This window comes from Podarcis vaucheri (assembly GCF_965113315.1).
Source record: "Podarcis vaucheri genome assembly, chromosome: 3".
Classification (NCBI taxonomy): Eukaryota; Metazoa; Chordata; class Lepidosauria; order Squamata; family Lacertidae; genus Podarcis; species Podarcis vaucheri.
The window spans coordinates 64388843-64414530 of NC_138761.1; the positions used below are offsets into that span (position 1 = coordinate 64388843).

A 25688-nucleotide genomic window follows, 5' to 3' on the forward strand; every position below is an offset into this window, starting at 1 on the left:
CATGCCCCGAATCGACGACCTCCTCGCAAAAGTACGCAAGGGCAGCGTGTTCACCAAGTTGGACCTGCGAGGGGCGTACAACCTCATTCGCATGCGGGAAGGAGATGAGTGGAAGACAGCCATGTTCACGCCCCTGGGCACCTACGAATATAGAGTTATGCCTTTTGGATTGCAAAATGGCTCCCACGTTTTTCAAGCTTTCATGCATCACGTGTTGGCGGGGCTCCTCTACAAGACGTGCGTCTGTTTCTTGGATGACATCCTGATCTTTTCGGAATCGCAGCAGGAGCATGACAGACACGTCAGGGAAGTGCTGAGCAGGCTCCAGCAACATAGGCTTTACGCCAAGCTGGAGAAGTGCCAATTCGACGTGACGGAGGTGGATTTCCTGGGCTACAAGTTGTCTGACAAGGGGCTCGCCATGGACAGCGCCAAGGTTCGAGCGGTGTTGGATTGGAAAAGCCCACGCAACCGGAAGGAGGTCCAACGGTTTGTCGACTTCGCGAACTTCTATCGCAAGTTCATCAAAGGCTTCGCTATGCAGACAGCGGCCATCACGGACACGCTCAGTTCCAAGAAAAAGAAGTTCATCTGGACAGCGCAGGCGGAGCAGTCCTTTCAGGCACTCAAGCGTCTTTTCGCGTCGGAGGAACAGCTGCTTCATGTCGACCCCAGCAGGCCGATGAGAGTTGAAACAGACGCCTCGGACAGGGCCGTCGGAGCAGTCCTGCTGCAGAAGGACCCGCAGGGGGTTTGGAGGCCCGGAGCGTTTTACTCCAGGAAGCTCAGCAAGTCCGAACAGAACTACACCATCTGGGACAGGGAGTTGCTGGCTATTCATGCAGCGTTCAAAGCATGGAGGCACTTCCTGATTGGAGCCAAGCACACGGTGCAGGTCTGCACGGACCACAAGAATCTGGAGCACTGGCGCACGGCACAGTTCCTGAACCAGAGGCAGATACGTTGGGCTGAGTTCTTTGCGAACTTCGACTTCCGGATAGAGTATGTCCCGGGGGACACCAACATCATGGCGGACGCGCTCTCCCGTAAGCCACAGTATCTGGAGGATGCCACGCCAGCGGCCGCCATGCACATCTTCGCACCAACAGTGTGGGCGTGCGCTGCGGCGACAGTGGACCTGGAGGCGGTGCGACGAGCGTTGCAGAATGACTCCTTCGCGCAAGCAAAGATGGCAGAGATGCAAAGGGGCACGGCAGCGACCGACGGGTTCCAGCTGAGAGATGGATTGCTCATCCGCAAAGGGGCCATCTACGTGCCGGGAGACGAACTTTGCGCCAAGGTACTGCATCAGCTGCACGACGCGCCCACTGCCGGGCACTTTGGCAAGGAGAAGACGGTGGAATTAGTCGCCAGGGATTTCTGGTGGCCCGGAATGAGAGGGGAGGTCGCGGACTACGTGGCGAGGTGCGACACCTGCCAGAGGGCCAAACCAGTGCACAGACCGCCAGCCGGACTGTTGGAACCGCTGCAAACTCCGGTCGAACCATGGGAGAGAGTCGCCCTGGACTTCGTCACGGATCTGCCCAGCTCGAGGGGCAAGACGGCCGTGCTGGTGGTGGTGTACTTGTTCTCCAAGATGGCACATTTCATCCCGTGTGCGAAGGTGGCCACGGCGGAACAAACCGCCAAACTGTTCATAGACCACGTGTTCAAGGTTCACGGTCTGCCACGGTCTATTCTGTCCGACCGCGGGCGGCAGTTCATCTCGAATTTCTGGCAGAAGCTGATGGGCTTCCTAAACGTCAAGATCAACCTGGCGTCGGCGAGACACCCGCAGACCAACGGGCAAGCGGAGCGGGTCAATGCCATCATGCAGCAGTACCTGAGATGCTATGCGAATCAACAGCCTGCGACGTGGGTGGATTACCTGCCGCTCGCCCAGTTCGCCTACAACAACACGAAGCACGTGTCCACGGGGGTCACGCCGTTCTTCGCCAACAACGGGAGGCACCCCAGAACCTTCCCGGGACTGGAAAGACTGGTGGAGGGGGAGCCGCAGACAGCAGATGCGTTCGCGTCGGAGTTGCAGGAGGTCCACGATCAGCTGCGGCGGCACCTGGAGCTGGCCAAACACGCATACAAGGTGCAGGCAGACAAACACAGAAGGGTTGGCGAAGAGATCCATGTGGGAGACTGGGTCTGGTTAGCAGCCCACGCAGTGCCGGCCAGGTCGTTGGCCAAGAAGAAACTAGGGCATAAGCAACTGGGGCCCTACCAAGTCGAAGAGCAGGTCAACCCGGTGGCCTTCAGGCTGGCGCTTCCGGAGGGTTCCAGAATGCATCCGGTGTTCCACAGATCGGTGCTCACTCCCTACAAGGCACCGCACAGGTTTCAGGAACCCGGAACGGCGCCGAGTCCGCTCCGAGAGGGAACCAGGCAACGGGGAGTGGCACAGGAGGTGCGCCTCAACGAAGTCACGGAGATTTTGGACTCCAGATGGGGGGAAGAGGGGGTAGAATACCTTCTCGCTAAGGAGGGCACCCCGGCCAGTGCCAACAGCTGGGTGCCGGGCTACGCTTTAGATGAACCTCTGCTCAAGGAAGAGTTTCATGCCCTCTTCCCCCATAGGCCAATGCCAGCGGACTTTTTCGACGACTGGCTTTTCACGCCCACGCTTTCAGCCAGCACGTTCCGGGGGTTCGACTCGGATGAGGAACCGACACGAGACGCCCGTTCCCCGGAGGGGTCGCCCTCGGGATCTGCTTCAGAACCCTCGTATTGGTGGGATGATCGACCAGAGGAGCAGTGGCACAGGAAGTGGCTGGAGGGTCCAGGACGAGCAACGCCTCCAGAAGGAAGCGAGGGAGAGACGGACATGGACGTTTTCGGGGACGACCAGGGTCTCAAGCACGGCGGCACAGAGATGGAAGCAGAGGTGACCGTCGTCGACGAGAGCAGGGAGGAAGAACCGGAAGATTTCGGATGGAGGCCCGCCACGGGAAGCGAACTGTACCCGACATTCGTCCCCTTGACACTGCAGCACCCAGTTCCCGCACCGGAAGGAGGGGAGGGGGGAAGAGGGGGCTTCGAGGGGGGGATGGATGTCAGGGGTTCAGGAGCAGAGGCGAGGGCAAGGGAGGAAACAGAGAGCGAGGGGGAGGAGGCAGAAGAAAGGATGAGTGATGACGACGACCCGAGATCTCCGAGTCTTTCCAGTGAATCAGAAGATTCACAAAAAGGAGCACCAGTGGCCAGGGCAAGGGGGGAGACTAGGGGGACACCCCAGGAAGAAAGAGCCAGAGGGGACTCAGAGGGGAGCAGTTGGAGATCGGGACCAACGTCACCGCCAGAGAGTAGGAAAGAGGAAGAGCGCCAGGGAGCAAGCGCTGGCAGCTCGCAACAGGAGGGAGGGCACGAGTCAGGAGTGGCCACACCTTCATCGGGGAGCGAAGTGACGGTCAGACGGAAAGTGGAAGGTTGGGCGCGCGCGCCAAGTTCAAATGCACAGGAAGGTGCCGCAGTAGGCAGCCCGGAAAGGGAGCCAGGTCCTAAAGCCCGGCGCAAGGAGACAGGAGAGTCAGGGGGGTCAGCGTCAGAAGAATCCCGGAAGGAAGAGACCCAGGGGGGCAGAGGGACCCAGAGGAGAACTGTCAGGCGGAAAAGGTGGAGCAGGGCTAGGATATTAAGTTGGTGCGCAAGGGGCGGAGACTCAGACGGAGCTTCGCCGATCTAAGCATAAGACGTAGGGTTGCACGCAGCAGCTCGAGAATGGAGACTGTAACTCAATAAAGACTTTTATTTAACGATCGCTGGCTAGCGTGATCCTCTGTGAGCTAGGATCTGGAAGTAACCCTGACAGTCTACTTATTTTATTTTATTTTATTCTAGGTTGAGCAAGTATTGGGATGTACAGTAGGAAGAACCAGACAGGACAAGACAGCAGGAAGCACCACAGCAATCCAGCACCCCATAGCTGGTTCTAGGGGTCAGCATATCTGGGATCCCAGTGCTGACCCCCAGGGCTCACTGACCCTACGCTTCCTCCTCTTTGGTGTGGCTGCCTATTCATACAAGCAGTGACTTCCACCACATCCTCCCCATCTAAGAAGTGGTACAGATTCCCAGAGGGAGAGAATGAATGAGCAGTAGTGACAATGTCAACGAGGAAAGTGGGCTCATAAAAGGAGGGGGTTCATTGAGAGAATATTGTCCAATGATCACCCCCTGCCCTCCCCTCCCCCAATCTAGAACCAATGTTAAAATGCACATCATTTTGAAATCGGCATGAGTTGGAAATGTTTATCTTCACAAACCTGATATATATGTTTTTGTGTTGTCTGTTATGTCTATAATGTGCAATTAATACATTTGCACCTGGCTGCTTCATCCTGAGAGACTTGCAGCTAACAAGCAAGGAAGGTGATGTCTTGATATCTCATGTGTAGTATGGAAGGAGGGGATTTAATTTGCTTCCCATTTAAAGGCAAATCTACCTAATTCACACTTTCTGATGCAAGACTTGAACTGGAACACAGCCAACCTTTGAAATTCGTACTTTTTCAGATTTTGCAACGCAATTCTCTAGCTAAGTAATGTGTACAAAAATGCAGGTGCTAAGGTAAAGTGTGTGTGAAATGTATACATTATTGAAAATAGCATACAAAATGCATTATGTAAGAGAATAATGCTTTGCAAAATGCGTGTATTTGGCGAAATTGCATTCAAACACATGCACATTAGGGTAAGTTCACACTGAAATGCTGCGGAATTTCCATGAGGACTCATTGTGTGTGTGTATTTTAAAGGTGCAAACTGACATGGAGATATGGTAACAGAACTTGGAAAAATGAGAAACAGAGATAAGCCAAAACAGTCAGATTCATCCATCCCACTTCATGCATAATGTATTTTAGTCCCTGTTTTGTGGTTAGATGAAGCATTGGAAAAATCAGCATCTAGACACTGATTGAAAGGACTTGACATCTGCATGAGTGAATACCAAATGCAGTAGCCAGGGGTCTACTCAAAGAGGGCCAGATTTGATGAAGTGAACATGCATGAGGACTAACCGAAGTTGTTGACCCTTTTTCCTTTAGGATTGTAGTTGAGCTTTTTTTATGATTTTACCCCAGGACTTTGGACACACAAGGGGTGAGGGTGAAATCCCAAGCTTGGTTATTTTACAAAGCTATTACCAAAGGGAGCTTTGCATGCCCTATAATTTTGTTCTGCATCGTCAATGACACCCCTGCCAAAGCCTTCCCTTGTAAAGTACACTTTGATGCTTCATTTTGTCTGGTTTCCAATTTTGTATAAACTGTTTCCTTTATGATTTAAAGAGACAGTAATCAGTGTCGTTCACAGCAGGAAATATCTGATGGGCTGTAACTGGTAAAAGCCATGCTACATGCCACCTTCTTCTTCTTTCTTGCATTCTGCCCATCAATGGACTTTTGTGGGAGTTTACTGGGCTTTAAAAGGAGCCAAGGTGATATCTTTTGACTCAATTTCTGAGCAAGAACTGAATTAGGATACTAGTGCAAATGTCAGGACCCATTTAAAGAAGAGAAGTGTCTGATGGAATGGAGTGCATACTTAGGGCATTCAATTCGGCAATATTAGAAAGTTGCCCTGGGAAAAGGGAAAATGCAAATTCCAAGCTTGCTTTGTAAAGACAATGAGAATTGACCTCATTCGGCTCTGTCAGTGATATTTTGCCTCTTTTGAGAAGAAGCCCCCAGGGGTCCCCAGAAGAAAATGAGAAAATGCCTGTTTTCAAATGGGCTATGAAATTAGTTAATCAGAACAATGAATATACCAAGTTGGCTCAAAGATGTAGAACGGAGGTAACTATGCAAATGAAAATCCATGAGAATTCATGAAAAGATTTGGCCCAACTGATTTCTGCTTTGAACTCAGTGAATGTGAGCACTCAATGCCAGAGTCTATTTGAAGTTAAGTAGGTGTGAACTTGATCGGTGCCTGAGCGGGAAACCAGTGGCAGTCCAATGTCATAATCCCCCAACTGTCCCTATCTACAAGAGAGAGCCCGTCTTTTCCACTGCCTCTCCCTGAGGGAAAAATAGCCCCCAAATGTCTCTCTCTTTGATTGTTAGATACCATCAGCCCCAGTCAACATGGCCCATGATCAGGAATGACAAAGGTTGTTGTTGGCTACCCTTGCTTCAATTTATGTGGGAGTGAACGCGCGCGCGCACACACACACACACATGACACACACCTCTGTGTAAGTTATGTGTGTGCCAGAGGGGTAAATCTCAGCCAGTGAAACTTAGTGTAAAAAAATGGACCATCCAAGAACACAAGAGTGCCTATGTTTTCCTATATGAAATGTTGGAAGGGGTATGATGGAAAGCTCTCTTTCACCTCCACACCCCTGCTCACCAAAAGGGGTAACTGCACATGGGGTGCATAGTCAGGGCAGGTGGGGGGGGGGACATGAGAATCTGTAACTTCTCACAAAACTGTGAAGTGAATTTTATTGCACAATCTCCATGCAATCAAAAATCCAGGGCTTAATTTTAATATAGCTTTGAATGGAAGTTATTCACAGCTAACTTTAGCTGGTTCAGAGCCAAGGAGTAGGGCAGCAGTATTTTCATGACTCTATCTTAGGTAAGAAGAATTTGACCTTTTTATCTCATCCTCACAAGAAGCCTATGGTGTGGGTTACTTACTTACTTAATATCAGAATCACGCTTAGTATCTGTATAGTGCTTTGAAGAGTTTTCCATGCATTATCTAGTTGTAATCCTCCCAACGCCCCTGTAAATTCTATTATCCTCCATATTACAGACAGGTGGGGGGAGGGCTGAGGGTGAGAGAGTAGCTCTTCAGCCAACTGTTGTACCATGCTCAGGCACAGTCAGCCTTTATTTCCAGGCAATGGACCAGAATGAAGACTTCTCTACTCCAGTCTGCCACTCAGGCTCCACCCCGAGTTTGCCCCTGATAAGGCAATTTCAAAATTTGGGATAGCGACTTTAGTCGCCAACCGGGGCAAGTCCCAACAGCCAACCACCATGTGGAATTGTTTTGTCCCCGGGTGTGTGAGGGACTGCTGGGCCGGGCAACAACCACTGCCCACCTCTGAACCAGGTAAGTGGCCATTATCCTCCATATTACAGATGGGAGGCAGGAGGACTGAGCTCCTGGTAAAGGTGAGATTTGAAGAAGGGCCTTCCTGATTCATTGCTAATTCTCTTAATCTCTATATTTCACCTGGTATGCTGGAAGCCACCCAGAGTCTCTGGGGCAACCCAGGGTACAAAGAAATAGGTAGGTAAGTAAGTAAGTAAGTAAGTAAGTAAGTAAGTAAGTCAGGGCTCACACTTTTTAAACATTTCACAGTAATAACTTTGATAGGAGCTTTGATAGGAGTTGAAAAATATTCCCCGGTCGTTTCCTTACTTTGCCCTACATTGAGAATAAAATGTGTATAACAAAACATGTATCTTTTCAACTGAGGCCTCTCAGCACAGTATCATGCTGTAGCAGATATACCAAATGTTTAGACAAGTATTGCAGGGACTCTGCATGGCCATGCATGGCATTCATTTCGAAACTTTCCCCAGTAAAAAAACGACGACAGTGAAGTCAAATCATGTTGTGCACGTAAAGTCAAAGCATTAGTGATAACAGCTGTGTGCTGTTAAGAAGAATAGAAAAACTTTTCTGAATGGAAATACTACCTCCTAGTTTTTAGCCAAATGGATTTTTTAAAAAAACAAAAACAACACTCCTAAATTTTAGCAAGAGGTGATTTCTGACCTTCCCCTGGTTGCTGCATTGTCCTTCCGTCACGGCAGCAATTTGATATGGCTTGGATGGAGCCCCTTTATTTCCACTCCTTTCCATTAACTGTTGGTACTGATAATTTCACTTTTTAAACAAAACAAAACAAAACCTCTCTTTTCCTGTGAGTCTAGGCAGTGAACAGAGCAATAGAGATCAACAGCCAAAAAGGAACTAAAAGAATCCCTAAGCAAGACTAAAGCCAAGTTTATGTTTGGATCAAGTGGAATTTCAGCCACTGGAACCAAGTACACACGTGTGCAAGGAAACACATAATGTTATAGAGGAGCTGCTTTCAGCTGCTAGTTAGGCAAGCCAGAATGTTAGTCTTGCCATGGATCTGCATGCCTCATGGATACAGAGCTGTGCCAGAGCCAGTTCTTCAGTTCAAGGCTGGTGAGAACAAGCCCTTCAGCTACTGATCTGTGCCTACTTTATCCACCCCACAATTACCTCCTGCGTGTTTCTCTCTTTGCCTAATGCTTTGCTATATTTTCTCCTGCATTCTGGCTGCAATCCTAAACTCACTTACTAGTGAGTAAGCCCCACGGAACACAGTGGGACTTTTAAAAAAATAAACACGCCTAGGTTTGCACTGCATTTCTTCCTTGGGAATCCGTGGACAGATGCCCTGACAGCTTTACTGCTAATGCATTATCCTTACAAATGATTTTACTTCTGTTATTGGACCATTTCTGCAGCAAGCTGTGTTTGTGTTGAAAGAGGAAGCATTAAGTCTGCTTGTCCAACAGCAGGCAAACAGGAAGTCGGCTTTTCATTTACATCCCCTGTCCTGCCTTATTCATTCGGTTCTAAACTGTCTGGGTAGAGCATGTTGCTCTCTATGGAATGGCTATAGCAGATAGTAGTAGCTTTTCGGCCAGTTAAAATCTCAGAGAGTTGATGAGAATTTCCAACTTGAGCTGAACCATTTAAAGAGCTGTGGCAAGTCCCAGAAAGTGCAATTATATTTCCAAGAGCATGGCAGTAATCTTGGAGAAAGCTCTTAATGAATCATAGGCGAGGCACGCTTCTTAGATGAAGCATATGTTTTTTGCTACTATCTTTCACAGCTCCATTTTGTGGCGTGGTAAAATCCATAGGAAAGCCGCTTAAGGGCACGGCCAAACTATTTTGTATCTACTCCTGAAGTGCATTAACTAAAAGATGGTCTTAAAACATAAAAAGACAAAAATGACCCTTTATTAAAGCTTAGAGATGCTGTGTATTTTGGACGTGACACAGACATCTGATTGGAAGGCTGCCTAATGCACTGCTACAGACGTATAATCAGCAGATGAAACTCTGGGTCACAGCTCTCAGATGAAGTGAACACAAGGCCATTTCTCCTTTGGAGACTTGATCTGTCTTTTGACTTTAAAAATTGAGAACAGGAACGGAATGGATTTTTTCTTGAATAAGGACAGCTTAGCTCAACAGTGCAGGGGCCTTGTCTACTACAGTACCCAAAAGCTAAGTTGTTCCTTCTAGAGAAGGAAGAAAGACTAATGGCAAAGTCTGCTTTTCAAAGATACAGAAACACTGGTTCTATGGGTGACAGTCATAGGCTGGCATTCAAATAAGCTTTACTCAGAGTAAACCTATTGAAATTAACAGGGGTGGAGGGGCTCACAGGCCCCAAGAGGATCTTGTTTGTCCCATAGTCAAAGCCTTGGGTGCCAGCAAAAAATAGGCATGGCTCCATCTCTCAATTGCCCAGGCTGCTTCTAGCTTCTAGTTCTCTCTCACACAAATCTGGTTTCTGTATTTCTAACTACCAGACAGTTATGGAAGGGGGCTCCAGCCATTTGCTTTCTGGCACAGAGCCACTTCCTTTGTTACTTTAGTGACCCATACTTTGGGGACCTTTATGGTCCCTGTCTGGTTAATTCAGCAATTGAATTCCTGCTGCAGCCAGGAATTTGAAGGGACTCAGGCATTCAACCTACCCCCACCCACCTCCAAACACACAACAGTGTGTGTGTGTGTGTGTGTGTGTGTGTGTGTGTGTGTGTGTAGAGCCAAAAGAGTAGCAATCACTAATGAAAGTACACATGGAATACACTGTGTATAAACATTGTATAGTATTCTTCAGAATGAAAGTTTTTTTATATATATAAAAAAATCCAGTGCAGAATCTATCAAGGGCTTCCACAGACTTTCTAAAAAGACTGCAACTCTCACCACAATAGTTTTTGGGATCTGGAAAATACTGGAGACTTTTTATTATGAGAAACTGGGGAGTGGAATTTGATTCTCAGTTTTGCCGGGCAATAAATATAAAACTGTGTCATTGTTTTGTGAATTTTCTCATTACTCTGTTGCCACACTAGATCTCGGCGTTCAAATAAGTACTCTTCAGCCTTCCAACCCAGCTAGCAATTGTGTTCCTTCGTCGCTGAAGTCCTACTCTACATTTGTGCTATCATAAGAGTTGTCATGGTAATGGCGAACATGAGGTCAGCGTCCGTGGCTGGAGTGAAATCCAAATGTCGTTATTCAGACTACTCTTATGTGAAAAACTGGAGAAAAGAAAAGAAAAGAAAAGAAAAGAAAAGAAAAGAAAAGAAAAGAAAAGAAAAGAATTCAGACTAGACGGAACCTCCCCCCTCTTCTGCCGCCACCAATACTTACAATTTCAAAGAGCAGGAGAAAGGAATTTATAAGTTTATATAAATAGCTAATAAAAGCCAAGAGTGCATATTCTCCAACATTCTACTGATGAAAACAAACATTTGAGCATTTGTAACATCACAGCAAGCGGTCGCAACCTGAGTGCCACACACACACATCCAGCCAGGTGAATGATTGTGAAGGCCCTTCTTCTAGGCATGGCATTCCTTTCCCTTGCAGTGGCCTGTCTTGGCCTGGCTCCTGAAGTAAGGGCTATGTTTACGAGTGGCCAAGCATTGCATGCAAAATGCTTATGAGGACACCTTCGCTCCAACACCCTTCCTTCCTTCTTTCCAACAAGAAGACACTTTGGGCCAGGGAACTTCAGAATAAAGAAGCAGCAAAAAACAGTTTCTTCTTCAAATCACCTCTCCATGGCTCCCCCAAACCTTCAGTATTCCAAACTTGTTGGCAAGTGTAAAACAAGTGTCCTGAATCGTAAGAGGGGTGTATTTGGAGTAGAAACATGGAGGGCATCTCTCTCACACTGCTCTGGTTTAAATTTCCTCTTCCAGTGCAGCAGTTTCTTCTTCATCATCTCAAAATAGGGTCGGGATTCTCCAGATAACCTGTTTATTGAGCATTCATCCTGACTTGTTTGCACAATGCCTGCATGGACATTATAGGCTGTCCCCTGTTTATTGAGCAATCATTCTGGTTTGTTTGTGCAGGGGTTACATATGACTTCCTGCCAATTTATTGTTGCCCTACACCGTCTAGTGCAGGGCTGGGAAACTCTTCTTGGACCAAGGTCTACATTCTCTTCTGGGGACCCCTGGAGGCTGTGCACAGTGGTAGACCTACATTTTGGAGGCCCTGAACCATGACCTGTTATGGGGGCCCCACCAATGAGGTCTGGCTAAACCACTGTTATTTTCTTCCAGGGGGAATGAGAGAAGCCAATATAGACAGATCCACTCACCGCTAGTTTCTACACACACACATGCCTCTATCCTCCATGCTGCAGCCAAGCAAGGGGAATTAACAGAGTTCAGGGACAATTAACCAATCAGGTTAAAACACTTGAGGACTGGTGAGCCTGGGGAGAGAGTGTGGCATGGGGAGATTCCCATTAGCCCAAAGAGCCATATTTGAAGGGGCTGGCCTAAGTTGCTCCACCCTGTTCTGGTGTATTTCCGCATCACTTTCCTTGCTGCAAAAAGTCTGTTTTTTGTGGGGTGGTTGCACCAGAGTGTTTAACCCACTTTAATTGCACAAACCTAAATTAAACCATAATTAAATCTCCCCCACAAAATGGTGATAGTCTGAAGGTGACCTTACACACATCTGCATGTAATCTATAGATAGTGCCACTGCTTACAATATTGCTTTCGTAAAAATATTTAAGATAATGTTTAATAATGGATTTGTTTGAACTCATTATAGAATAGCTGCGACTCAAAACACATTTAGTTGCATTAACCATCTGGATAGACACCGGGGGTGGGAAGGTAGGATGGAAGGAAAGTAAAGCAATCCTATTTTTGTGTCTGCACAAATACAACAGCTCGCATCAGTGCCAGAGACAAGGTGCATCTGCCCTCCCACCACACACATGGAGAATTAACTTCCAGATAGATTCAAGGATGGGGCTGAAACATGATTAATTGTACAGTACTGCACACATATGGGTGCACAATAGCACAGGTTTGTTTGTTTTTATTTTTAAAAATGCTCCTAATCTTTGCAAAATGCAAAACAGAGATAGTACGGTAATATGTCAAGGATAAGCATCAGAAAACAGGAAAACAGATGGAGGATGCAAAACCGTTTGCAGGTATCTGTAATTTTGAATAGTGCCATAACTTCTATAGGACACTTGGCAGCCAAACTACATGTTACACCCAGTTTCATGTTTCTTCAGCAACAGCACCATCCGCTGGTGTTTTTCTTGTTGTTGCATTTTTCAAAAACCCCTGAAAAGTAGCCCCAGAAGCTGTAGTTGAGAGTGTTAGACCAGTGGGGAAGTAAGTGACCTGTCCTTCCTGTCATTCATCTACTTAAATCCCAAATCCCACACAACTGTTTCCCCTCCCCCCAAAATCCAGATTTTGGTCTTCTACACAAAGCTAGGCATTCTTCTCTCTCTCTCACTTTCTTTTCCATTTTTAAGTACTAGTATAAAAGACCACATTATAACACTGTGGTGTTTTTTTGTTTCCTCTATGCATTGCATATCTTCTTGTGTTTGGGTCCATGAATAATATTAGGATGCTAAACCAGAAAGTGACATAACAAAATATATTGATGAGTTTTATTTTTACTGGTGGGACTTCACACATAGTACCAAATGTGGAGGAGGTATCTGACATAAAAGCTGGCATTTACCATGAGCAACAGAATGGAGTCTTCCTCGCCTCTATTAATGATCGCATATAGAGAGAAAGGAGTTCTGGTGGAAATCAGAAATGCATTAAGTCATACTGATTATTATATGCATGTGTGTATTCAGGTAAAGAGCAACAGAAACATCATTAGAAATTACTCACTTTCTTCAATGTGGAGTTTGTTCAGCTGTTGCCAATAAAGTTATTGTTTTACTACCCTCTAAATGAGGACAGAAGCTTTTTAACTTCTGAAAATGTTTTCTCTTTTTAAGGACAGAGTTCATCTTCGGCTTGATGTTTTTTTGGTCCAAAAAAGCAGAGAACAGCAAATCCTTTTCTCTACAAACAAAATGTGCTACTTCAATGCTCCCAGTAATTTCCATAGCCTTGCTTAAATTGTTGAAAGTGTTAGAGGTACAGCAGTTGCCAAAAAAACTACACTTGGAAAATATATTATGCTTATATGCATATATTTTGATAGAATGAACTTAATGCTTTCAAAAGACAGCTGTTCAGCATGCTGAAAGCAGTCTCTCTCTCTCTCTCTCTCTCTCTCTCTCTCTCTTTTATCAGCTTCCCACACACAGCTCTGTAAATGGGACCCCCATCCTGATGCATGGTGACACACTCTGATATTCCACTCTTGGAAAACTGCTTGCTTGGGCTACTCTTGAGGAAAAACCAGCCAAAGCAATCTGGAAAGTATGGCACATTTGAACAAGGCAGTCCTGATGGCTCAGCACTATTTCCTTGCAATGATGTGTGCTTCAGTATCTGTACACTTATGAACTCCTGCTGACAGTTGCCAGCTCCATACTTTTCTTCTCAACACCTCCTGTGAATTTAATTCATCTTGCCATCCTTAAATATAACCTAAGGCTGCCACCACTTAATCAACCCCAGCTTCCAATATATTTTAGTGGGTTTTTTTGTTTTGTTTTTAAGTGCTTTAACTCTATGTTTGAGTTAGAGTGCCTGTGTTTTCTTCTCTATCATCACTGAAGCCCTTCTGGACTCACAGAGTCAGCATTGGACTGCTGGTAGCTAAGCATGGAGTGTGTGGTGACAAGAAGAGCCTGAGGAGAGGCAAACCAGTGGCATCTCTTTTTCCAACAGTTACTGTCTGCCGGTCCTTGCCTTTAGTTTGTGGAGCACATCTCCAAGTCTGGTTCATGCTAATGCGTCAATTAAACATGCACACAATTGAGCTCTGCAGTTGAAGATAGGCTTTGGAAGAGGCTGGGTCGCATAAATAATCGTGTGGAATTTGCTAACATAGCACATCTTCTTAAACACTGACACTGCAGCACTGGCCCCAGATTCAGAGCAGGAGTCTTCCTTTTGTGTGAGTTGGTAAGACTTTTGCCTTATGAGCTATAGCTCCTCACCTTAACTAAAGGTTTTGGGAAATCAGCCAAATTATGCAAAACCTTCATGGTTCGTGTGTATTTCTGCCAATCTGTCCAGCAAGAATGAAGGAAGGAGAGGAGGGTTTTGCCCTAGCATCCTGAAGCAGCAGAGGACCCATTTGACAGAATTCAAGCAGCCAGATCTGGCTTGGGAAAGCCAGAGAAATTGTTGCCCTACAGAACAGATGAACTGGCACCAAGCAGCTACGGACTGATGATTTTACAGTAAAACTGTTGGCTCTGTCTCTTTCAAGATCTTCTTGGGGCCCTGAGCTTGTCTCCTCCACCTCCAGAGTTTACCAGATGGAAGGGGGGGGGGGTCTCAGGCTGCCAAAGGGACCCTGCATTGCCTGATACATGAATAGGCACATGCCTATCATAGCCATCATTCATGATGTCCTGGTGGTAATGAGAGAAAGATTAGAGTTGGGTTGGAGCTGCTGGGAAATGCCACAGTATCTTGCTCCTTCTCTTCAAACCTTATGTTGAGTCCTGGGTCCAAGCTTGAATCTATTCTATGTTTGCTAAATTGTTGGTTTTTGTTCTATTTGGATTTACTGGCACCCTTTGTAAAGTGCTTTCACTTCCCCACCCCAACACTTTGTACTCGTGTAAGTGAATGATTGTTGTACGCAACTTTGGGCAAAGCCCACTGGAATAGTGACACATAAATAAACTCAATCAACCCATCAAATAGATGAAATCTCAAATATACCTTTAAGGTATTTTCTAGAGGAAACAAAGGATCCTCACAATGCCAGCCAATTTTTGGTCTTAAAAATTGCTGAATCCCAGCCTTTCGTCATCCAAGTTTCCAACATGCAAAGAGCTTGTACAACTAATGAAGCAAATTTCATATGGACAGAAGTCATTGTATCAACTTTATAAGAAACAGAATTTTCATCCTTAAACTGATGGAACACTGCAAAGTGGTCCTACCATCACTGTGGAGCACAACTGGGGAGCATGTGGTTCTCCAGATGTTGTTGGGCAGCAGCTTCCATCATCCCTGGAAGTTGGTTAACCTGCCTGGGCTAATGTGAGCTGGAGAACAGCAGCATCTAGAGGGCCACAGGTTCCCTATCCCTGCTGCAGAGCTTTTGTTGTGACTGTAATCAGGCAGTGGGAAAGGAGGTGGGGAGAACTGAGAAGTCTTCTGGTCTCTTTTCAGTCCTGCAGTTCTTAAACATTCTTTTAACATGTATTATTAATCTTTCTCATAAGCCTTTCTCCTCGTCCCAAGGTTATGGTGGAGGGGAAAGCCCTATGTGCTCATTCTGTATCCACTTTTTCCATCCCAGAGAGAAAAATAAGATTTTTCAAAAGGATTAGAAGAGGGAAATAAGTTGTGCGTCCACAAAAAAAAGGGCACAAGGAATATTCACTTTCTAGGCTTTGCTAAGTGTAAAGGTATTGCACTAAGGGGGAGTGGAAAGAATGGGGACAGTGTTGGAGTCATGCATTGATTTGAATTTATATTGGCAGATGCTGCATGAGGTGTCATGTTTGTTCAAGTTTTGTTCCACAGCGGTGAGCTGCAGGAATCATAGATGAAGAAAACAGACTTGGTTGGGATGGCTGCAAATGTCTTGGCTAACCTGGAAGCACCTCATTCATTTTCCCCATTTGAAATCTCTAATGCCATAGAGGCCCATGGACTCAGAGTCTTCTTAATCAGATACTTAGACATATTTAAAATAAGGACCCTTCTAGTCAAGCCTGAACAAGATTGGCAAATATCTTCAGGAAACGGTTTGGTGGCAGCAGTTTCCATCACTATACCAGTTTACAAATCACTTTGTGAACTGCATTCAGATACCCCGTACCTAAAGCTCTTATCAACAGGGTACCCTGTACATCAAATGGATTTCTTGATCTCAGTAGAGAACATTTTTAAAACAAGGAAGCTATTTAATAACCCTAGGGGTGGATTCACGTGTGGGGAATATTGCATTAGATTTCCTGATTATAACACTAGCTCTTCTGTCACATTTTCTAATGTTCCTTCTACACTGCAATAACCTTTGTATTATGGAACTGTGGCTTTTGGACCAATATACCTGCATGTCATGCTAAATTTCACCCACACCAGTGACACAATAATGGACATCATCAGACAGCATCACTACTCCCACTCTTTTTGCACATGCATGCACCATGATCCCCCCCATGAAAACAGCAGGAAAAACTGGACGTCAGTATACTGCCCCAAATTTAATTCCCACAATATTCTTACATGATGCTTGTTGTACTTCACTGCTATTGCCTATGCATACATTTGGAACAGGATAATGCATACTAAAGATGTGCTGAAGAACAAAGGAATCGTATGTATACCATCTTCAGCCAAACATCTCTGTGTGCCCTGTACCCTGACATACTGACAAATATGTGAATGCCAGATATGCATAATTGTAACTCCTGATTTTTTAGGTGTAGGTAAGCTGCCATTCCATCTTTTCCCCATTGGAATAGATGCCACTACATTTCCTTGTGGGTCATTTTGAAGGCCAGGATAGGCAGGTGAGATCTCACTGATTCAGCAGAAATTCTGCACCAGCTGAAGCTTCTGAACCATCAGGCAGCCCTACATATAACGTGTTTCAGTAATCCAGCCTAGATGTTACCAGAACATAGACAACAGAAGTTAGGCTATCCTTGTCCAGGACATAGGGGTGCAGCTGGGCCACCATCTGAAGCTGATGGAAGGCACTCTGCACCATGAAGACCACCCAGACCTCAAGTGACAGCAGAGGATCCAGGGTTACCCCCACGTTATGCCCCTGCGCCTTCAGAGGGAGTATAACCTCAACAAGAGAAGGCAACCTCCCAGCCATCTGGTCTATGGAACCACCCAATAGCAGTGCTCAGTCTGATCCAGACTGAGCTTCAGTTTGTTGGCTCTCATCCAGTCCATTATCAAGGCAAGACATTGGCCCAGCACATCCACTGCCTCACCTGAATATTGGCCATCCTGCTTAGTTCTAATGGGAACTGAAGTCTAACAATATCTAGAGGCTGCAGGTTCCCCATTCCTGTGCTAAACCCTAATTTCCTGTATCGGGGAAGGGCCTTGGTTTAGTGGTGGAGGATCTGCTTTGCATACAGAAACTTTGTCTCAAAGCACTTCAGGAACAGATAACGTGCTTCTGATCCATCTATTCAAATGAGGAGGGATGGTTGAGCTGTGATGCAAATTATGTGGAACTTTTATAACAGCTTTCAGGGAGGCTTTGTCTTTTAGAGGACACTTAACATGAGCACTATTTTCCTCTGGTGGGACGTGCTCTAGGTCTTGCATTAAATGCTGCATGTGCAGCAGATGCCCCCTTTGGTGTGGCGTCTGATGCAAAGCCTTTCATTCCCAGTTTTGCATGTGTTACAATGGCCAGTGGGCTAGCTTGAAACAATACCCAGTGCCTTTTGCAATTCTGTTTTTTAAAGTGGGAGGAAGAAAATTTAAAGTCTGCTTCTCCCTTGCAAGCTTAAGTCTAACTCTATCTTCCAATTAGAATAATTGCAGCCTACTTGTCGGCCCACCTCCGCTTTGCAAATCAATATTCATTCCACATCTGATAACTTACACGCAAAGGAGCAAGAGACGCACAGAGAGGCTGCATGTTGTTCCATCTCAAAGGTGGCAGGTGGCTGCATTTCAGTGTTATGTTATGTACACAGGAGATGTGTTTACACAACATTTTTACCAGGGGGTTTACAGCTAAACTATTGCTGTGAGTCCCACTGCAAATGCTTGCATTTTCTCATGGCTGAATGTCAATTCCAATGCCACGAAGGCTGGCAGCATAAACCCCACTTGGTGGAAATTCCTCGCAGGCAGCCGCAGTGCCTGGAGACAGGCAGTTAAGTCATGTATCCACAGCAGTGACCAGAGGAGGAATGACCCTTGGGAGGAACACAGAGAGAAGAAACACCTTGGTGCACCTGTAGCAGCACAAATGGATGCCTTCATCTGCCCCAGCTGCAATAAAACATGTCTCTCCTGTATCAGTCTCTACAGTCACAGCAGGCACTGTAACTCCATTGTGCTTCAAGACAGATGGATGCCAACAACAAAATGCTTATTTTACTGAATGCGTATCACTAGGGAAATGAATAACTGAGCCTTGTATAAACTTGGTGGCTCTTTATGGTATTCTGTTTATTTATTATAGCATTTATACCCCACCTTTCTTCCAAGGTAGCACACCTGGTTCTCCTTCAGTCTCCATTTTATCTTCACAACAATCTTGTGAGGCAGATTGAACTGAGAGACCCAGTGTGCATGATTGACAGAGTGTGGGCTTGAACCTAGTCTGACACTCTAACCATCACACCACACACTTTTGTACCTGGTTCCTTTATTTATCCTCTCTCTGTGTGTGTGCTTTGCCATGATTCATCTGAAGCTTCAAGTTCTCCACTGGGAAAAATGTATAAATGATCTTTGTTTTTTATTGGGAATTTGAAGGAGGTGAGCATTTACCCTAATTTGCTTGCACAGAGATAATCAGTCTTCCTGTTAATCAAATTTTTAACCTGCACTTTTCAGCACATTCACTGTCACTTTCCTAACTGCATTTTTTGTGGATTTGTTGTGACAGAATGCTTCAATCCACCTTAATTGTGAAAACCTACATTTTTAGTATTGGGATGAATGCTTAATAAACAGGTTCTCTGGAGGAGCCCAAAGCTTCCTGATTAAATGTGATCACAACCCAATATTTCTGCAAGTAGATGCAACATAATAAAAGTTGCTAAAAATAAACCACAAAAAATTACAACATTAAAAGTAAAACAGTAGTACAGTAAGTTATCCAACGGGGCAAAATAAAGATTAAGGCTGCATACACACAACATTTGATTCCAGAATCAATGGAGACTGAGTAGTTCTTTTTTCTATGTAGGCCACCCACAATCTACATCTATTGCATATGTTTTAGCCTAAAAAGAGCTTCTTGAGAAGCTGGTTTCGTTCTGAAAATAAAAGCCCATTGCAGATTGATGCTGCAATACCCTGCAGCGTGCCTATTTGGAAACAGATGTTGGTGGTCCTGGCAATGGGCCACCATTGGTCCACATCTGCTCAATGACTTAGTGGGTGGGCATATACCAAGGTCACAGACACCACTTCCTTCCTCTTCATTCACCTGGGACATTTGCAGGGAGGAAAAGGGGAGTGTTTTCAAATGCATATCAAGTAACCACACCCAACCTCATGGACAGTAGGACCTAGGATCAATCTAGACTGAAAGCAGCATGTTGAGGACAAAAAATTTTGGATTGGGGAAAAAATAACAAACTACATTTGGTTAGTGTGCATGCAGCCAAGGCAACCAAGAAAACCAGAGAGGACAGTGGATGCAAAACTCATCTCCTTCTCCTCTTTTCAAGTCTTTACAGCAATATACTACAACCTCCCACTCTTTCGGGCCAGAACTGGCTCCTAATCTTTTCTCCAATTAAATTATAGCAACATTTTGTTCATAGGCTTCACACAGTCAATCATCATCATGTCGACAGATTTCAAACACATCCATATATCTGCAGCCCCTGCTGGAGAAACCAAGTGTCTGGTTATTTATATTGTGTGAAGAGAGGACTGTTATCAGGCCACTGGATACAATTCATTGTTTCTGTGAGTGATGACAAGCTTCCTTCCTGTACTTAACATCTGATTAATGTTTGACATATTTTAATGAGAGCATTGAGTAGTCATGAAGAGGAAATAAAGAAGGCCTTGTCGTGGTCCTCTTCGGAAGGGACAAGATTGAGAAAATGTATGGCAGAATGCTGGAGACAGAGGAATACCAGTGAAAAATAAATGTATGACGTGCCTCCCAATGACTAATTTGCAACTCACTACATTATTTAGAAACGATGGAAAGACTAAGGCTTGGTTCAGACACCCACTGGCTCTACAAAAGTGGTCATGGGAATTGGGGTGGGAGCAAGGGCTGCTAGTAGGCTTGCAGCCTGGTGGAGACAGCATGGAGGCATTAGTAATATAAACTAGGGCTTCCACGTGTAACCCAAAAATGTGGCTGCTGTGACTTCTGCAGTTATGGAGGCTCTTTTTGGGATAGCCTGGGTTGTGTAAATGTTAGTGGCTGTCCCTAAAATCACCATGTAGAGGCTTCAATTCCTACAGTCAGCACCACTGTAGGATCTCCACCAAGCTGTGAGCTAGCCAACAGTTCTGTGCACTCAACAGCTGTCTGAAATAGACTCCAAATTATCTTATACAAATGGGTGTGATTCCAAGATGAGAAACATGCCTCCATGGCTTCCTGATCTTGGTCAAAGCCTGCTTTCTTCTCCTTCCCACTATTCTACCCGCTGCTTTCCTCTGTCCTTGTTCCATCCCCTTTTGGTTGGACATTCAACTAAGAGCGTGGTCTGGAATGGCTTCTGCCTCTAGACCTGGCGTTGCTCTCCACCCTGATGCAAGTCCCAATCCAGCCAAGATCTGTAGCTCTATCTCTCTGCATGCTTAACTGCCTGTGGACTGGATTTGGTAATTGGAAAGTCCTAGTATACTGGAACAGGCGGTCACCCCTTGCATGGATGCAGCAGCTGTGCCAAAGTGAATGCTACACTTGCAAAACTTTGAAGCAGATTAGCCCACTTGGTTCCCTCCAGATGTTTTGGATTATGATTCCCATCATATCTGACCATTGGCCACAACTTCTGGCGGACACCTCCTTGGCTACCTCTTCAGAAGAACGAGATAGCAGGACACCATTGCTTAATGCAGGCTTCCTCAGACTTGGCCCTCCAGGTGTTTTTGGCCCACAACTCCCATGATCCCTAGCTAGCAGGACCAGTGGTCAGGGATGATGGGAATTGTAGTCTCAAAAGATCTGGGAGGCCGAGTTTGAGGAAGCCTGGCTTAACCATAAGTTAAAGAAGTATGAGGCCCTGTTTTCTTTCTGACTCATCAGGCACCCTTAGCAACATGATAACAAATTCTCCCCCTGCCATTCAAAACAAGATCTGCCATATATCCAACTACATATACTTCTCTGTCTGTATTAGCTTGTCTGTCTTTACTGGGGGTAGATTCAGGTAGGTAGCCATGTTGGTCTGACGCAGTAGAAATATATTAAAAAAATAAAAAATTGTCCAGTCGCACCTTAGAGACCAACTAAGTTTGTTCTTGGTATGAGCTTTCGTGTGCATGCATGCTTCTTCAATGTATACAGGAATCATCTCCTCCAATACTGCTTCAATACATGACTGCGTCTTAAGACCAAGGGGACCCTATTAGCTGTCCCAACTGTGGCAGAGGCATGGCTGGTTGGGACAAGAGAAGGAGCCTTCTTGGTGGCTGCATCCAAGTTATGAAGTATCTTGCTCTGCAAGGTTTGCTTGACTCCTTCCCTTGCCATTTCCTGCCATTTTATGAAAACTTTCCTGTTCCAGTAAGTTTTTCTCAAGCCTGTTTAGGGCTTTTATCAGCTGAACCTGTTTCAGTTCTTATATTGTGCATGTTCTATCCGTGTGTGTGTGTGTGTGTGTGTGTGCGTGCGTGCTGTTGTTTTATGATGAGATTGTCGTATTTCAACTGGTGTTAGCTGTTCTAAGCCATGTTAATGCATTAGTGGGATATAAATCTTTTGCAGAAATAAAGGGGACACTATTGCATATGTACACAGAGTGATGATTTGTTCCCAGTTGAGAATGCTTATTTGGGAAAGGACAGTCCCCCTTGCCAATTCTGTTACACTGCAGGTCTTATAACAAGACTTGTAGTTCTGTAACCCATTGTGAAATAATAGGCTTATTTACACAAGCTCACAGGTTGTTACTGTGAGGCAAGTAGGAACTTTCTATCATAACAACCCTATTTTGCTGCTGCTGTTTTTTCTGAAAGCAGCAGCCACCAACATCGTATATCAAGCACGTTTAAAATACATGTAGACACACACACACAGAGAGAGAGAGAGAGAGGAGATACAAAATGCAAGGAAGAAACTGGGGTAGTCTAATTTTTCCTAAATATGGTGCTGTTTGAAAGATTCAGGCGCTTTAGAAAAATTTACATGCAATTTTTCCATAATGCAGTCTTTTGCCATTCTGAAATTATTATTGTAAACCAGGTATAGAGAAATTGTTGTGGGACTCCAACTCCCATCAGCCCCAGCCAGCATGACCAATGCCCAGGGGTGATGGGAGCTGGAGTCCAACTGGTCCCCACTCCCCTGCTGTAAACCCAAACACAGCAGAAAACTATGGAAAATGAATTCAGCCCTTAACAAGGAGAATTAAGATAAGGCAGGTGGTGGGAAACAAGATAAAGCCTTGACTGTCCTTGTGAGGCAAAAGCTAGTGCAAATGAGAAAGAATAACCTAGAAGGATTCTGAGCAGTATTCAGATTTTGTGAAACCAGTCCTCTCTGGTCCACTTTTCAGGCTGCATCTTCTCAGCATTATCTCTCTCCTGCTTCCTTGCCCTGAACAAGACTTGATTATGTGCTGGATCTTACCCGGTGACCCTAGCTGACTTCCTTTTCCACACAGAGCAATGGCAGGATAATTAGTCAAAACCAGGACGATGGCTTGCTTAGCCAAGTTCGTTTTTCTACTTTGACCCTACAGTTAGTCTCTCCTGGCCGACAATTGCCATTCTGCAGAAGGGACAGCGCCAGATACGCTGCCTCAGCTTACAAATGCAATACGAGACAAACAGATTTAGACATTATTGCTGTACATGTTATAGGTCCAGTAAAAGAGAGAGAGAGAGTACCCAAGAGAGAAAATCCAAATCCATACTCCACTAAAAACATATAAAGATGCATAGGTAAAGACCATTTGTTTTGTCTCAAATCAGTCACCTAGGGCAGCTGGCTGCCTCTGCCTCTTGATGTCTTGCATTTGAGCTGGATTCTACCCCCCACCCCACCCTTGTGCAGATCAAAGGATCTAATCATGTGAACACAGCAGAACCAAAAGTGCTCAAACTTACCTCAGGCATGGACAACATGGGAAGCTTGTTCTCGAGTTCCTCTGACCTTGATGAAAGTTCCTCCCAGAAATCACATTCATATTCTTGTGCCTTCACCAGACCCAGTTCGAACCACATAAACTTGGAAGTGAAATCTCACTGATTTCAAGGGAGCAGCATTCCAAGCAAGTGAGCTTCGTATCACAGCCTTAAGCTCTTAACAATTTCACACGGACCTATAGAAAGCAATCTGGGAATCTCCATCTACAGGACCCATTTCCTATTGGTGCACCTAACTGAGGTGGATATACATGCCAGATTTTGTTTTATGGGACTGTTTTCTTTTTAATAGTTGAAAGTATCCCTGAGTGAGGCAGGGTAGGGTACGTGCTTTCCAAATTAATAAAATCAATATGCTGTCCCTGCAGAATTTTTTTTTCAAAACACTTCTCTTTTTTTTTTTTACAAATGCTTTTTTGTAATACATAAATGCAACAATGGCACTTCAGTTTAACCTTCTACTGCCATGACTTGCACTAATACCAAGAAGCAATATTGCTTACATTTTAACATACAGGTATTTTTCCACCTTCAGAATTTTACTTCTGGGCCAGGGAGTGGGAAGAGAAAGAGAGAGCTGAGGGAAGGTCACAAAAAAACAACAACAACCAATGAAGGCCATCTGCTCAGAGCTGTGAAACAATGAATACAGTTCCACCTCATAAGTAGCTGCTTCTAATTATGAAATTCACTATACTTTTCTCTCTAGAATAATATGAAAAAAATACTCTGGAAAAGAGTGTCACTATGGCACTGGATAGAAAACTGCCTAGAAGCACTCCCCCCCACCCCTAATGCCACAGGCCAGGAAATAATTTCTGCTCCAAAGCTAACAAACTTAAAATGTGCCATTTCCATACCTCTTCCCTCACACACGCCAGTTCGATCCAGGCTGAGGCCTCTGAAAGATATGCTGCAAGAAGCAGGCGCTTGGGAGGCACATGCTGTAGCAGCACTGTTCTGACATTTGCTAAGCACCAGAGTCCCTCAAGTGACTGGGAGCTAAGCCATTGACGTCACTGAACAATAGGCAAAATATTTCCTCCTCCTCCATAGCCCTGAACTGTAAACACCAAGCCTGAACACAGCAGGCTGAACATTTGGGGAGAGGTGGGAGAAAGAGAATGTGAGAAGCTCTCAAGCGATGCTGCCTGAAAATAAGCAGCTGCTATTGCTGCCGCAAAACAAGCGTCTTCATCTCCATTCTGTGTGTGTGTGTGCGTTTGTTGTGTGATTTATGCTGTAAGATTGTTGGAACAGACTTGATTTCAGAGCCCAAAGTAGTAGAAGTGTTATAAGGAAAAACAACATCCCTCTTTACATATATTTCTAAAAAAAAAAAAAACCTGCCCCCATTGATCTCATCTGTCCGCGTGCCTTAAGTTAAGTCCCAGGGATGCATTTCCTGAAAGAATTAAATTATCTTCATTTTCAACCAGTGGATATAAGAGGATGTTGAAGAAGCAGCCCAGAGCAAGGGGACAAAGGGGCAGAGAGCAGGAGGAGAAGGAAAGAGGGAAAGAAACATACGGAGTCTGCCTTCAACAGTTAGGAATCTGCCTTGTACTGCATCAGACCATTGGTTCATATGGTTCAGTACTGTCTGCACTGACTGGCAGCAGATCTCCAGGATTTCAGACAGAGTTTTCTCTCAGTGCTACCTGGGAGTGCCAGAGTTTGAACCCGGGGCCATTTGCATGCACAACAGATGCTCTGACACCGAGCTGCAGTCCTTCCCTTCCTCTACTGTTCAAATCCGACAAAGGAAATTGTGTGTGTTCCATCCTTTCTGTGACCTTCAGTGCCACTCATCACAAGGTGTTGGCAGTGCAACTGTGAAACCCAGCAAGCATTGTGAGACTAATCTTCAGCGGTAACTTCTGCAGGACAGTCCCAGACAGTTGCAGTGTACTCTCTTGTTTCTCCAGCTTCTTCAAACTGAACAGCATGGAGAATATTTCTCCTGCATTTTTAAAGCATTCTCCATCAATTAATAAGGAAATTGCATTCAAAAATTATCGGGGGGGGGGGGGCAGAGAGGGCTAGTGAAATTTTTGTGGGTGGAGTGCAGGATCTGCTTCTCATTTGAATTGCTTAACAATTAGGGTTGCCATACATCTGGAATTTCCCAGACATATCCAGAATACTGTAGTTGGCAGCAGTGTTCGGTTGGAAATTGGCAAATTGTCTGGGAAAATCCCATGTTGGCAGTGTCATTTTCGCTCAAACCTTTGTGTGTCCCCCCCCCCACAAAGAAACTGAACAATTTTGCCAAAAATATGGCAACCCTATTTAACAATATGAAGAACATTTGAGGGGGGGTGGGTTTTTCTGTGGCAGGACTATGAGTTTTATGAAGTTCTGGTACTCAGATGCCTGGGCTCTGTGTTCTTTAAATGAAGTGTATGTCCTTTTACCAGGTTCCAGTGATGGAACTCAAGACTGTCCAAAGGAAGCATGTGGCACCACCACCTGTTCAAAAAGCCTTGTTTTGAAAGG

The 25688-nt window shown here is 45.2% G+C and overlaps 1 protein-coding gene across 1 annotated transcript in view; it reads right to left on the reverse strand.

The window, feature by feature from the left end:
- Window positions 1-24016, reverse strand: part of PDE7B (phosphodiesterase 7B) — a 171538-nt gene extending 147522 nt beyond the window's left edge. Inside the window, exon 1 of the mRNA XM_082215964.1 lies at window positions 23151-24016. Within this exon, the coding sequence (XP_082072090.1) occupies window positions 23151-23267 (117 nt within the window). The 5' untranslated portion in view covers window positions 23268-24016. The remainder of the gene's footprint in view (window positions 1-23150) is intronic.
- Window positions 24017-25688: the final 1672 nt, after the last annotated feature.